Raw genomic sequence first — 15260 nt, forward strand, 5'->3', positions numbered from 1 at the left:
CAGCAGCTTCTCTGATCACTGGGAAACTTGACCTAAATCTTGGGTTTTCTGGGGCATGACCCAGAACCCTCCACTCTTTCACCAGGTTCCTCTAGCTGTATGTTGGGGCGGGACTTAGAGTGAGGATTAAGATCATAGTTTCAGTATGTCTAACAGCCTGCAAACTCTGAGCAAGAACTTCAGACCAAAACATAAGTCCAAACCCATGTAGGAAAAAAAATTTAGCCAGCTGGTTACATATAACCATGACGTGAGGATACTAAAGAAATCCCTGTTTGGACCTGGAGAAGTTCAGAGAGGAAAGTGGGGTCTGGTTGTCGCAAGCAATCAAGAGAGACACTTCTGGCTGGAAGGGACTGTGTAATCAGGTGAATCCATTATGCCTTTAGCAAGATTCGATTATGTTTGGAGTCTTAGGACATTCTGTGAGGAGACGTTGGCTTGGAACTGGTCCCTGGCCACACACAGGGAAGAATGTTCTCAGGGCTTTCTTTCCAGATCAGATGCCCTCTGCCACTGGCCAGATGCCCAGAAGTCCCCTGGGCTGGTTTGCCTTCTTCCTTAGCTTCAGACAGATTGTCTATAGAACATGATTTTTTCCTTTGGGCATTTGAGTCTCTTCCTGGTCCTTGAATTCCCTAGCACAGTTGTAGCCAACGGGGCTGTCCTTATCTCCATGGATTTCTGTGCAGGCTGTGAGAAAGGCAGTTCTACAGCACTGGTCATGGACCTGGTGTGCAACAAATCCTCAGCCTTACTCATAACTCTGAGCAGATCAGCAGCCCACCCTGCCCTGACTCAGACTCTTGTCTGTAAGAAGTGAGTTACAGACCCAATGTGGCGAAAATACAGAAGGGCCGTGATCACTGTGAGCGTGGAGGGGAAATGTAGCATGGGGCATGGAAATGGAAAGCTCCAGAGAGCAGGAAGGTTCAGTCCAGTTCAGTTCAGGGTGGCCAACATTAGTGGCACTTTATGCCAGGCCCTTTGCTGGGTTCCAGGGACATAGAGAAGATTCCTGTCCTCAGTTGCATGGGCCGTAGGTTATAATTTTCATATAATGAAGTAATGGGCTTCCCTGGTTGCACAGATGATAAAGAATCCTGCTACAATGCAGGAGACCTGGTTTCCATCTCTGGGTTTCATCCCTGGAGAAGGGAATGGCTACCCACTCCAGTATTCTTGCTTGGAGAATTCCATGGACAGAGGAGCCTGGTGGGGTATAGTCCATGGGGTTGCAAAGAGTTATACATGACTGAGCAACTCAACTAATACACACATAATGAGGTAAAAGCTGTGAACAGGAATTATGTACAGAATGCTGTGGAAACTTGGGGCACCAAAATGAGGTTTGAGAGAAGCAGGAAAGGCTTCCTGGCGGAGTTGAATCTTTAAGGGTAAGTAGGAATTATCCAGGAAGTACAAGAAAGAGGGCTCTAGGAAAGATCAGTAGACCCACAGACTCAGGGTACAGAGGTAGAAAAGTCTGGTGTGCAGGTGTGAACACATATTTAGGTATTACTGGACCATGGATGAGGTTGTAGTGGGTGGAAGAACCTTGTTACAAAGGTCTATGAGTGAAATTTTATTAATTTATTCAATTTTATTTTTTATTGAAGTATAGTTGATGGACAGTGTTTCAGATATACCATTATTTGGAATCAATTTTAGGTCTATAGTTCTCCCAATGTGAAGAACATAGGCCATTGAAGTAATTGTTTAAGAACACACTGATTGGTGGTAAATAATTTGTAAGATTATTTTGTTAGGTAAAATTTGTCTTTTTCCCATAAAAGTGAAAAGGAACAAAAGGAAAATACTTAAAAATTCTTGTCTAGAGAATAGCTGAAGGATGTTAAAATTTTGGGGGTGTCCTTATTTCTGTTCTATTGATCTATGTGCCTGTTTTTATTCTAGTACCATACTGTTTTGATTACTATAGCTTTATGATATAGTTTATAATTAAGAAGCATTATAAACTATGATATAGTTTATAATTAAGAAGCAAGAAGCAAGATGAAGAAGCTTTGTTCTTCTTTCTCAGCACTTTTGAGTATTTGAGATCTTTTCTGGTTCCATATTAATTTTAGAATTGTTATTTCTATTCTGTAAAAATGTCATTGGAAATTAGCATATAACCCCTTTTCAACTCTTGATGAATGAATGGTTCTTGGCATTAAGTGTCCGTAATTACCAATGGCACAATCAGAGACACAACCAGATATTATGAAGTTTTGATGAAACAAGAAAACTTGTAGTTCTGCTAAAGGGATTGAACCTGGGTCTGATCAAGTCTGTGGATCCAGCTGCCTGTCTTCAGGAAATATGAGGACAGAGGTACAAGTTAAACTTCACCATGAGTGAGTACCCAGTCAGCAAAATCCAGGTTGTGGGTAAATCTACAGGTCAGGTGTCCTAGGCTACTTAACGGGTAAATTTTAAGAGAGCAGGAGGGAGAACACTCAGATAAAAAGAGACCAAAAGATATATCAAGTAAAAAAAAAGCAAGATAAAATTTTATTTTTGTAAGAATGGTGAGTTGTCTGGTAGAAATAGAAATTCAAGGACATGATTACAATAAAAGTCAAGGGTCGTGGTAACTTGAGGGGGTTATGACTGGGATGGGGTTGTATGGAGGTGTTTCTGGGGTGCTGCAGAGTTGTGCTTTTTATCTGAGTAATGTTTACTGTGGGGTTAAGCATATAATAATTTGTGAAGCTCTGCATTTGTCTTGTGGGTTTTTTATGTATGTGTTATATATTTTACAGCAAAAAGTTCTATTTTTTTAAAAAAGGAAATTAATGAGAAAGCAACGTAACTTAGGAGATGTGTGTGCATGTGCTACGAGCCTGGTTGGGAGGATGAAATGTGGCAGGAGACTTGACACTTATTCCTCCAAAGAAGAAAGAAAAGAAGAAAAATACATATACATTTACAGATATATGCTTGCTCACTGAGTGAGTAGGCTGGGAATAGGGTCAATGGTAAATCGTTTAAAACCCTCTGACATCTCTTTTTTTCTGAACCAGAAACTAAGTTACTTGCTGAGAGTAGGATGGACTGTGGTGGGTGGTGAGGTCAAATAGCCTCTGAAGTGAGAAGAGTGACCTCATGTCTAAACTCAGCTTGCTTGCAGTGTTGTGTGGTATTCTCCAGTGGCTTTTAGAAGCCCAGGAGTTTCTACTGGGCCGATCTGTGGCTGAATCTTCTTCCATGCAGTGTGATAGAAGAAAAAAAAAAACTTAGTGTCCTGGAAAAAAAACTGTTTGTTGTGATACCATTTGAATCATAGAATTACCCAGGAAAATGAAAGATGAAAAGTTAATGTTTGTCATGGGTTAAATTGTGATCCTTCAAGGATGTTGAAGTCCTAAACTCTAGTACCTGTGAATGTGACCTTATTTGGAAATAAAGTCTCTGCAGATGTTTGAGTTGAAAATCATTAGGATGGGCCCTAATTCAGTATGACTGTTTCCGTATAAAAGGGCAAAATTGGACACAGACAGAGACACATACGGAGGGAAGACAATACAAAGACCTGGGGAGAACACCATCTACCAACCACGGAATGCCAGGGGCTGCCAGGAGCTGGGAGAGGGGCTTGCAGCACATCCTTCCTTCACAGGCCTCTGAAAGAAGCAGTTCTGAAGACAGCTTGATTTCAGACCTCTAGCCTCCAGAGCTGTGAGACAATACAGTTCTTCTGTTTAAGCCCCTCAGATTGTAGTGCTTTATTATAGGCAGCCTTAGGACTCCAGTGCCCTAGAAGAAAAATCGGGTTTGCTTGATGTGATGTGTATGTGATGTACATGGTCCATGATCTCATTGAACTTGTAGTCAAGTGATGAAGCAACTACTAAATCAAAAAACATATATACACAAATTCTAATATTTCACATGATAATAATAAAAAAAGATCCTATGAGAAAATTTAACAGGGGAGAATATAATTTAGGTGGGTAGTATCTAGGAAAATTTATTCCATGGAGAACACTGAGAATATCTCTTTAAATGAGTAAATGTGAGGTGAAGACTGGGGGGCAGGGAGGTGGATTTCCCGGATGTGTGCACAGCATGGGTAAAAGCTGTGAGGTGAGCTTGTTTCAGAAAAGTTAAGTCCAGTGAGGTGGACCATGTGAGACAGTGGGCACATGAGACTGGTAGGGCTGCAGGAGGCAGCTGGGCCAGATGGGGGGTGGGGGTTTGTTGTCCGTGTAAGCAGTTTCTACTTTAGCCCAATAGGAGGACAGTGAAAGGTTTTATGTATGGCAAATGCATGATCCAATTTCAGTTCTATAAAGGTCATTTGATAATTGCATGAAAGAGGAGCAATAAATATGTAAAAATGACCTGGGACACCAGTTAAGAGGCCATTTCCTTAGTCTTAGGACAAATGCTCCTTGCCTGTTGTTCCATGGTGCGTGGAGCCTCAGCAGATGAATGACCCCAGTCACCAGAAGCTCCTGGGAGGCCGTACCCTCCAGAGGACAAGCCAGTGTTTCGCTGGAATGCAGGTGGAAAGATGTGCTGGGAGAAGGTGAGAAGCAGCAGGAGTTGCGGTTCTACAGGGCATGGTGGCAAGAGTCGAGTTAGAGGCCAAGAAGCTTGGCTGGAGAAGAGGAGATCAGAGCCAGATGGGGGTGCGTGAATGTATTTCTGGCTGCACTTGTTGCTCCAGGCTGGAAAGTGGTTCTCATATCCCTAAGTGCACCCATGCTCACTTGGTCATTTCCCCAAATTCGTGTCTTTTACTTTTTCTTTACATATTTTTGTTCTGCAGTTCTTTTTAGGAGTCATCCCCATCTCTGTAATCAAAATCATATCGCACACTTCCTGAAAGTGGAATGCATGAAGCCAAAGTGATACATGTATATAAATTTTCATGGATGTGAAAAGCACACAGGAGGGAGTGATGGAAGAATTTATTCCTGTCCTGGTTCTTTTGCTCTCCTGTTAGAGGAGCCCTATTTCTCCCATCTCTAGTTTTTTCCTTCTCTAGTTTTAAATATCTTCTTCTGTTCTCTGGGTCTAACCATCCCTGAAGTGTACATTTTACAAAGGACATTTTACAAGAATTGCTCTGCTTGGCCTCACCACAAGCCTCTGTAATAGGAAGCATTAATGATGTACAGCCTGTTTTACAGGGGAGAGAACTGACATTTGGAAAGGCAAAGCAAGCACCTTACTGAAAGCTCATCAAGCTGAGTCCAGATTTGAACTTGGATTGTCTGATTCTGGGTTCTGTATCCTTTATGTAAGATCAGATAAAGGTTTTGTAAAGCTTAAAATGCACTGTAAACTGTCAGGCACTCTTGATCTTCAGTTCTTCAAAGCAAGAGTTCTAACATGAATTCTTTGTATATCCCACATTGCCCAGCATGGAAGACTCATGTTGATGGTGTTCTAGGACTTTGCCCTGCTCTGTGGGAAGCTCTGATTTCCCTAAAAAGATTGCAGCCACATTAGAACTGGGCTGGACCATTCTCTAATTATTCTGTATGCACGAGCCGTGTAAGTTGTGTTGCTGCCATTTGTGATACGTATAAACTCGAGAAAGTCCTCTTGTCTACCCAAGCTTCATGTTCTTTGCATTTTAAAACAAAGTGTGATATTTACCTGGCATTTCTGTTTTTCAAGGTGAGAGATTGAAGACAGTTATCAAAAACACACTGTCAGCTAAGTAAGGTAGCCTTACAGTTCTCTATATACTATAGGCATTTGTTAAATAAATGTACAGTGAGAATACAAAGGAACCTACATAACATCCTACCAGGCCATTAGGGCTGTTTCCACAGTGGTAATGCACTTTGCAAGTGGTACTCAAGAAGTGTATTTTAATGGTGAGACATTGTGTTCAAAGACAGACCTTTATTTGATTGAACTGCTCAGTGGAGCAAGTAGATGTTCTTGTTCCTAAAAGGTTCACTGGTCACGCAGCTCACTATGGCTCAAGACCTACATATAGAGTGACTCTCCCCTGCTCTCAGATGTCCTTTTGCTGATTGGTTTAGCTATGAGGAGCTTACTCTTGGTCCTTGTGGTCCTTGTCTTGCTCTCCTATGTTCCACCAGGTAAAAAGGAATCTCCTCCCTGTGGAATTATGAACGATTAAGGGAAAGAGGGTATGAGGTCCTACAAGAGTGAGGAGGAAGCTGGACTTGGATGAAGGAAATTGAAACAGGGAGGGATGTAAGCAGAGATGGATGCTCCAGGCTGTTCCAGGGAACAGAGATAAGATGCTAAGGACACATAGTAGTTTCAAAGAAGACATTAGTTCTGGATTTTGGCCTAGGGAATCTGTGAAGTTTGTGGGGGAATTGAACTGATGGCATTGGCAGAGCAAAAGCATGAGACCTTTAGAGGATACATAGGGGGTGAGAGAGGGACTGTTCCTCTAGGACTCTGAGAACTTGCACTTCAAAGTCAATTAGAAACCAAGGCAAATTTGATGCTGAGCAGAATCAATAAATAGAGTGAGTTGTTCAAATATATTAACTTTAAAGCACAATAGGAGCCTATGGAACATTGGTTTGAGGGGTCAAAATTTATGTCCTATGGAAAGAAACCAGCAACTTGATACTGAGAAGGGTCCACTTAAGTCACTGAAGTGGCGAGTCAACAACTTTGCTTATGGTTTGCTGAAGTCTGCAGACAGCTTTTACCCTTTGTCTGAAAGCTTCACATTCTAAAGGTATCATATAGGGCCATGGGTAAGTATTGAAGAGGCATACGAGAATTGTGAGATTTCTGCCGTTGTCCTGGATGGCAGGACCTTTGGACTCATGGTGTCTCCACTGGACTCTTTTGTCCCCAGGGGGTGCCCCAGGGATAATGGGCGTGTGAAAGGCAAATTCACTTGCCAGTGGCCTTTGGTCAGACCACATTGGTCACTCTTCCACTACAAAGGCCCTTGGGCAGGCTGGGTGGAGAGACTGGTAAGGATGAACACACAAGAGAAGGGAATTCAGTAGGATGACTCAGAGCCACCCTGTTAAGCTGCCTGCCTACCTGTCCTCCTGATCTCTCAGCTTCCAGAGGTGCCCAGGTCTTAAGGTTAGGAGAAATCCTAGTAACTGATTGAAATCTAGGTGTCAGGTACTGCAGACCCATTAACACTCACCAGCCACCAATGCTTTCAACTACTCTGTGATTAAGCCTTGGCAGGCAGTCAGGCATGCAGGAAAAAGTCAACTAGAGGCAGGCCTAGAACCAGGAGCTTCTGAACTTCTGTGTCGGTGATCTTTCCTTCTTTAAACGACACTTGATAATCAGACTACCTTGCTCCTGTTCCAGATCCTGCGTGTCTCTTGCCACAGGGCCTTGACAGACTCCTGGGGTCTAAATGTTTTCCATTGCAAATAGTTCCAAGCAAATCTGCTGGGCCCTGTTTCCTGTCTGTAGCTGGTTAGAGATTCACATGAGTTGGGACTGTGGAAACTAGTGACTTGTAATACATCTCTGGGAAATAACTTAAGAGCAGTTGAAAAAGGGACACCCAACCATAACATGACTGGGGTCTTTGGAGCCTGTTCAATTTACCATTAAAAAGTTGTAAAGTGTAGTCTTCAGTCTTATCCAAGGCGTTATGACCCTGCAAGCACTGTGTGTTTAATTCTGCTTTTCTTGGCAGTTAAAAGTGGAGCAAATGCATTCATAAGAAGATTCTTTAATTCATGCTGGCGAACAAAAGGTGTTTGCAGGAAATCATGCTATAAAAGTGAAATATTTCATGTATTCTGTGAAATGACAATGCTTTGCTGCATTGATAAAAAGTATTTGCCTTCAGTGGTTGGAAAATAGTTGTATCTGAGGTTCCTGCTGACTTCCTCTGAGGACCTTCTGAGATGTACCGTCCCATTAAAATGATGGCTTTAGTCTATCCGTATTTCTGTGTTGGATGTATTTCTCTTTATTTAGAAGAGTTCGTTGTCTCTCCCATGGAAATAATCTCTTAGTCGAATTCCTTGTCTTCAATATTTTTCTTCTTTGTTAATTTTTCCTATTAAAATTTTCCTAAAAACTTTTTTTGAAATATACTGTATTTGTATATACGACAGATATACTGAAATGTACTCAGAAAAATGTAAAAAATCATAAGTGACCCTCTTAACAAATTTCACAAATTTAGCACATCCATGCAACAGTATTCTTGCTTGGGAAATCCCACGGACAGAGGAGCCTGGCAGGCTACAGTCCACAGGGTCACAGAGAGTTGAACATGACTGAACACACACACACACATACACACAATTCATGTAATCCTCACAGCACTATTGATGTAGGTACCATGGTTATCCCGTTGTATAGATAAGGAAACTGAGGATGGAGAGAGACTAAGAAACTTATCTAAGGTCAAACAGTTTGAAACTGGTGGGGCTGGGATATGGTACTATAAATGAAATACCAATGTGGTGGATATAAGTTGAGGAAATTAATGAAAAAGTGCACACATGAAAACAGAGTGTGAACTTTGATAAAATATTTACTTTAAGTTGACCATTTACATATATAATTACCATGAGTTTCCCTTATCCATCATATTAATTATTCTTATATAGACAAGGGAGTTTTAAACATTTTTAGATTTCTGAAGAAGATGGAGTTAGACGTTTTACCACTTCTTTTTTGCCTTAACTGTTTTCTTCTCTCTGCAGCAGATGGTCCAGTCATCACAGTATCTAACTGCGTATTCATTAACATTGCACTTCATTCTGCAGTTATAGTATCCTGAAGGACATCTTTCCTGAAGAAAGAGGCTTCTGGCTTTAAAAAGAGAAAACATTGTATTGTGTGTTTGTATATTTTAATATTTGAACACTTTAATATTTGAAGTGTTTCATAACAAAACAACAACAATAAAGAACTTTCCCAGAAAAAATGACAAAAAAAAGAATGGAGAAGAGAAAAGTGGCAGTACTGAATAAAGATAAATGAGGGTTTCTTCTCTAGAGTAGTTAGTGAGGTGAGGCTGGAAAGGGGCAGTGTTTCTGATAAGAACTGTCACAGCATATTTTTGGCTATGCTAAAATTAATGATCCATTTAAGTGTGGGGATTCATGATTCAGGAAAGGGTGTTTAATTTCAGAAGTGAAGTCTGTGAAAGTGAGTGGGGATGAAATCTCATGTACAGATGAAGGGGTTGGCCTTAGGTCCGAGTATGAAGTTTAGAAGGCAAGGTGAGGTAAAATTAGGTAAAGGTTCATGGTAGTGGGGAAATGGGGATTTTGTCACTTGTTGCTTTTCCCATCTTAGTGAAAAGAGAAATCATCAACTGAGAACGAGAATAGGGTGGGGCAGTCGGGTCTTGGTTTCCAGTTTCCAGGGTGTGCAGGCTCAGAGCCTCTGCCTCCTGCACTGAGGATGTTCTTGAGGCCTGCACAGGGTCCCGCAGGCCATGACCTCTGTCTCATCTTGGTTTCCAGTTCTTGGTCATAGGTGTTTCCTTGGATCCCTTTACCCCAAGGAAACCTAAGTTTTATAGGAATCACTTGCATGTATTTCCTTACTTAAAAATAGTGTTAGTACCTGAATTTCATCCCTAGATACTGTAGTTTAGTTTTTTCTCTTTATGATTTTTGATCTTCCTTCTAAACCTACAGATTTTTCCCAATTCCATTTTTTATAGTTTTCTGACAGTTCTTATGTTGAAGAACTTGGGGTGTTTAACCTGTAGTGTTTCCTACAGTTTCTATTTTTCTGATTGCATACTCTTAGAGAAGTCAGCATGTTCCTGTGTCCCCTGTATTTTCAGCAAATTGGCAACCGGATTCAGACGCTGGACCAGACTCACGTTTGATTCCTTTAGCTGGCTGTACTGCAGTTGCTGGTGGTGATTGTGTGTCTGTCTGTTTTTTATCAGGAGGCCCTTTATGTCTGGTTGTCTGTCTTTTGGAGATAATAGCAGCTAGTGATTCCCAGTGGCTACGTTCATTAATAATGAGGGTTGTATGTTGGTGACACTGTAGTTGTATGTCTTTTTCATTGTTTAGTTGAAATGTACATGACTCAGTAAGTTTGGTGACTAGTTTACACTTGAGCAACTTCACTTTATCACTTTACACTTGTGAAATCATCACTACTATCAAGATCATAAGACACTTTAATCACATATGAAAATTTCCTCTCACCTCCTCTATTATTATTATTGTTGTTATTATCACTTGTGGTAAGAATACTTAGCATAAGATCTAGACTCTGAAAGATATAAGTTACAATTCTGTATTGTTAACTGTGCGTACTGTGTGTAGTAGAACTTCAGAACTATTCTGTCTTGCATAAATGAAACTTTGTACCTTTTGACCAATGTCTCCCCATTTCCTCCACCTGTCAGGCCCTGTTGATATGAGTTTGCCATTTTTGGATTCCACAGATAAGCGAGATCACACAGTATTTGTCTTTTTGTGTCTGACATTTCATTTAGCATAGTACCCTCCAGGTCATCCATGTTGTCACAAATGGTAGGATTTCCTTTTTTAATGCTGAATTTATCTTACATATATATCACATTTTCTTCTTATGTGTGTGTATGTTTTTCACTTTTATTGAGGAATGACTGACTGATACAAATTGTATACATTTAGGGTATATGATGCAATATTACGCTATAATATATATTGACTTGATACCACTGCAAGATAATTAACATATCCAACACTTCATGTGGTCATCCTCTTTTATTGTATCGTAAGATCACTTGAGATCTACTCTCAGCAAATTTTGAGTGTATGATACATTATATTAACTATAGTCACCGTACTGTACATTAAGTCTCTGGAACTTGTTCATTTTATAACTGGAAGTTTGTACCCTTAACATCTCTCCATTTCCCTGCCCCTCCAGCCCTTGGCATCCACCATTTTACTTGCTACTTCTTTGACTTTTACTTTTTTACACTCCACACATAAATGAGATCACACAGTATTGATCCTTTTGTGTCTCACTTACTTAGCATAATGTCCTTCAGGACATTTTTTTCATGTCAATGCAAATGGTATAGTTTCCTTCTTTGTAAGGCTGAATAATATTCTATTGTATGAATACACACACACACATATATAAGACATTTTTCTTTACCATTCACACATTGACAAGACACTTTGATTGTTTCCTTATCTTGGCTAGTGTGAATAGTGCTGCACTGAACATGGGAGTACAGTTGTCTCTTCAGCATCTCTATTCAATATCATTTTTTGTATATATACTCAGAAGTGGAAGAGCTGGATCTTATAGTGGTTTCTAGTTCTAATTTTTAAAGGAGCATTCATATTTTTTCATAATTACTTTTTCAATTTACATTTCCACAAAAGTGTACAAGGTTTCTCTTTATATATCTACCAATGCTTATTATTATTATTATGATAATAGCTATTTTAACAGGTGTGAGGTGATATCTCATTGTGGGTTTGATTTGCATTTCCCTGATGGTAAGTGACTTTGAACACCTTTTTGTATTCTTTTTGGCTATTTGTATTTCTTTTCTGGAAAAATATCTGTTCAGGTCCCTTGCTTAATTTTAATTGCTTTATTATTATTTGGGCTATTGAGTTGTGTGAGCTCCTCATGTGTTCTGCAAAGAATTTGCAAACCCTTATTGAGTGTAGGGCCTGCAGATATTTTCTCCCATTTCTTAGGTTGTCTTGTAACTCTGTTGATTGTTTGTCTTGCTCTGCAGAAACTTTTTAGTTTCTTGTAGTCCTACTTATCTCATTTTGCCTTTGGTGCTTGTGCATATCCGAGAAATCATTGCAAAGACCGGTGTCATGAAGTTCTTCCTTCATGTTTTCTTCTAGAGATTTTACAGCTTTGGGTCTCATGTTTAAATCTTTAATCTATTTTGAATTGATTTTTTTTTTCTATAAATGTACTCTGCATATGGCTATCCAGTTTTCCTAACATCATTGGTTGAAGAGACTCTCCTTTCTCCATTGTGTAGTCTGAGCACTCTTATTGAATATCAGTTCCCTCTGTGTTTTGGGGGAGGGGCTTATTTCTGAGGTCTCTATTCTCTCCCACTGTTCTACATGTCTTTCTTTTTTTAAAAAATATTTATCTATTTGGCTGTACCAGCTCTTAGTTGCAGCATGCAGGCTCTTTGATCTTCATTGCGGCATCCCAGATCTTTAGTTGCAGCATGTGGGATCTAGTTCCCTGACCAGGGATGGAATTCGGGCCCCCTGCATTGGGAGTGCAGAGTCTTAGCCACCGGACCACCAGGGAAGTCCTTACATATCTGTAGTTATGCCAGTACCATACTTTTAAAATTTTTATAGCTTTGTAATATATTTTGAAGCCATTAATTACTATGCCATCAGCTTTGTTCTTCTTGCTCAAAATTGCTTTGCTATTCAGGGAATTTTGTGGCTGCATAAGAATTTTAGGACTCATTCTTTCTTCCATCTCTCTCTCCTGTCTTTAAAAAATTTTTTTGGCTGTTTTAAAGTTTTAGAAAGCTGTTCTAAAATTGTTTTTTTTTCTATTTCTATGAAAAATAACAATGGGTTTTTCACAGGGATTTTACTGAATTTATTATTCGCTTTAGGTTCTGTGAACATTTTAACAGTATTAATTCTTTCAGCTGCTAGATAGGGGATAGCCTTTTATTTGTGTCTTCTTTAATTTCTTTCATCAGTATTTTGTAGTTTTCAATGTACAAGTCTTTTACCTCTTTGGTTAAGTTGTATTCCTCAGTACTTTGTTCTTTTGATGCTGTTATAAATGAGATTGGTTTCATAATTTCTCTTTTGAATAGTTTGTTGTTAATATGTAGAAATACAACTGGTTTTTGCTTATTGATTTTGTTTTCTGTAACTTACTGAATTTTTGTACTAGTTCTAAGTTTTTGATGGTATCTTAGGGTTTCTACATATAAGATCATGTCATCTGCCTACAGAAGTAACAGTCAGAGTTGTTTCTAACTTGAGCCTGGAAGCATATTCAGTGATACAGCAATGTCAGTCAAAAATCTATCTATCTATCTATATATATATATATATTTAAGAAGAAACAGCTTAAAGAGTGGGAGAGAATATTTTCAAACCTGTATCTGCTAAAGGTTTAGTGTCAAAAATATATGAAGAACAGACTAGTGAAATACAACTAAATTAAGAAATAAGTAAAGAATTTGAGTATAGAAATATACACATGGCCAATAAAACACGTAAAAGATGCTCAACATCATTAATGTTGCAAATTAAATGCAAATTAAAATACAAGTTAAAACTACAATGAGGTTTCTCTTTACAGTAACTAGGATGACTATAATAAAAGAAACAGACAATAACTGTCGGTGACTATGTGAAGAAATTGGAACCCTCAGGCACTGCTGGTATTTTAAAATAAAGAGTGAAGCTATGGAAAATAGCTTGACAGTTCCTCAGAAATTTAAACATAGTGTAACCATAAAACACAGGTGTATTTCCAAGAGAATTAAAAATATATCCACATAAAAGCTTGGATGTAAATGTTCAGAGCAACATCACTGATAAAGATCCAGACTAGAAACAACCCAAATGTCTATCAACTGATGACTGGATGAAAAAAGGTAGTATATCCATTTACTATAATACTACTTATCAGTTGAAAAAGATTAAGTATTGATGCATACTGCAATATGGATACATTTTGAAAAATCTGTTCCTAAGTGAAAGAAAACAGACACAAAGGGTTACATGTTGTTTGACTATGTTAAATATCCAAAATAGGCAAATGGATAGAAACAGAAAATAGATTAAAAGTTGCCAGGGTCTGAGGGGAGGAGGAAGATGGGGAATGACTGCTAATGAATATGGAGTTTCTTTTTTGGAGTCATGGAATGTTCTGGAATTGGACAGTGATGGTTGAATAACTTCAGGAATATATAGAAAACCACATAAATGGTAAACTTTAAAAGAATGAATTTTATCTCATAAAAGAAACATCAACAATGAAGAAAATCTTGAATTTCTTTGAGTATTAAAAGGTGATCTTAAAGTAGTAAGTGCATCATAAAAGATGTCAATTGATAGTAATGTAAAACCCATTGATAAACTCAACAATTAACATATATTTAACACATAGTATTGATGGATTTTAAAGTTAATTTGGGAGGGTTAGATTGATTATTCAATAAGTAGGTCCATGTAATTGGTTACTTGGTTGAGTGTTAAGATGGAATCTTAAGTCCTACCATACATAAAGTAATTTCCACATAAGTCCTTACCTAGATCAGTGATCAGAGTGTTATGTAAACCACAGATTATGATGGAGCAGCCTCCTCTTCACCCTGGCCCTTCTAATCTCCACTCATTTTCCACTTTTTAGTTCCCCAATTTTTCTGTGTTCTGTAACCTCCTTCCACCTTCTTTAGATCAAGCACAATCTTCAAGTAAGAGCTATAGGTTAAATCAATGGAGGCTACCACCTTACGGCTGTTGCCCCTAACCACCAGCTCTCCGCTACTCTCCCATTCTTCATTATATGGTACAATCTGCTCTTCTCTAATTTATTTTCAAGCTCTTGAAAGACCTTGTATTCTTTTTCACTTATATTTTCATAACTTTGGAATGAAAGGTTTCCATCTTACCTTGAGGAACTATGGACAGTAAGGCAAGAAGCCCAAGGAGGGAAAGCAAGACCTTCATAGCTGAATAAGTCAGAGAGAATCTGTAGCTGGGGTGAAGAAAACTTCTTTCTACATTCAGTACTCAAGAAGTGAGTCTCTGTATGATTATTGAACCTTTCAGTGGCAAGAACATTTCTGCGTTCCGATGAGCCTTCGTATCAGGAGATACCACACAATGGACGTGACCATCAGTCATTCACAGGACATTTGTCAAGTGTTGGCAGGGTGTGGGCAGTGACAGAAGAATGTAAAACACTTACAGGGAAATAGCAGCCATGATAAAGGGAAGAGGGGCTACTCTGTTGAAAAATCATTGTCTTATGGTTCCTGGAGGTTAAGGCAACATTTACAGAGTAAAAACATTCAGTTTGTTTCCCCAGTAAAACAATAAGAGAAGCACTAGATATAATAACATACCTATTTATTAATATTTTGGGGAATGTATGTTAGCAGACTTCAGCAATGGAATTGTTTTTGAAACTGTACACAGGCTTGTGAGATATACAGAAGCTTATGTTTGATTATCTCTTTGTCCAGCCAACTAATGAGATCAGCTTATTTTTGTGTCTAGAATCTTCGTGAACACACCTTGTTGTATATCACTGTCATATGCAATGTGAGGGAGACCAAAAAGGAAGAAAGGGACTGAGGTGCATTTGGG

At 39.0% G+C, this 15260-nt stretch overlaps 2 protein-coding genes across 2 annotated transcripts; one reads left to right on the plus strand and one right to left on the minus strand.

The window, feature by feature from the left end:
• Positions 1-2356: 2356 nt before the first annotated feature.
• On the plus strand, positions 2357-7800 carry DEFB135 (defensin beta 135). The gene is made up of 3 exons (XM_043486414.1): positions 2357-2405; positions 6012-6071; positions 7631-7800. Exons 1-3 carry the CDS (start codon positions 2357-2359, stop codon positions 7798-7800), a joined length of 279 nt encoding a protein of 92 aa, XP_043342349.1.
• Positions 7801-8611: 811 nt separating this feature from the next.
• On the minus strand, positions 8612-14618 carry LOC122452887 (beta-defensin 43-like). Its single transcript, XM_043486659.1, has 2 exons — positions 14561-14618; positions 8612-8763 (listed from the first exon to the last, which is right to left on the minus strand). The coding sequence occupies exons 1-2, from the start codon at positions 14616-14618 to the stop codon at positions 8612-8614; spliced, it is 210 nt and encodes a 69-aa protein (XP_043342594.1).
• Positions 14619-15260: the final 642 nt, after the last annotated feature.

The sequence above is a fragment of the Cervus canadensis genome, chromosome 14 (genome assembly GCF_019320065.1).
Source record: "Cervus canadensis isolate Bull #8, Minnesota chromosome 14, ASM1932006v1, whole genome shotgun sequence".
Lineage (NCBI taxonomy): Eukaryota > Metazoa > Chordata > Mammalia > Artiodactyla > Cervidae > Cervus > Cervus canadensis.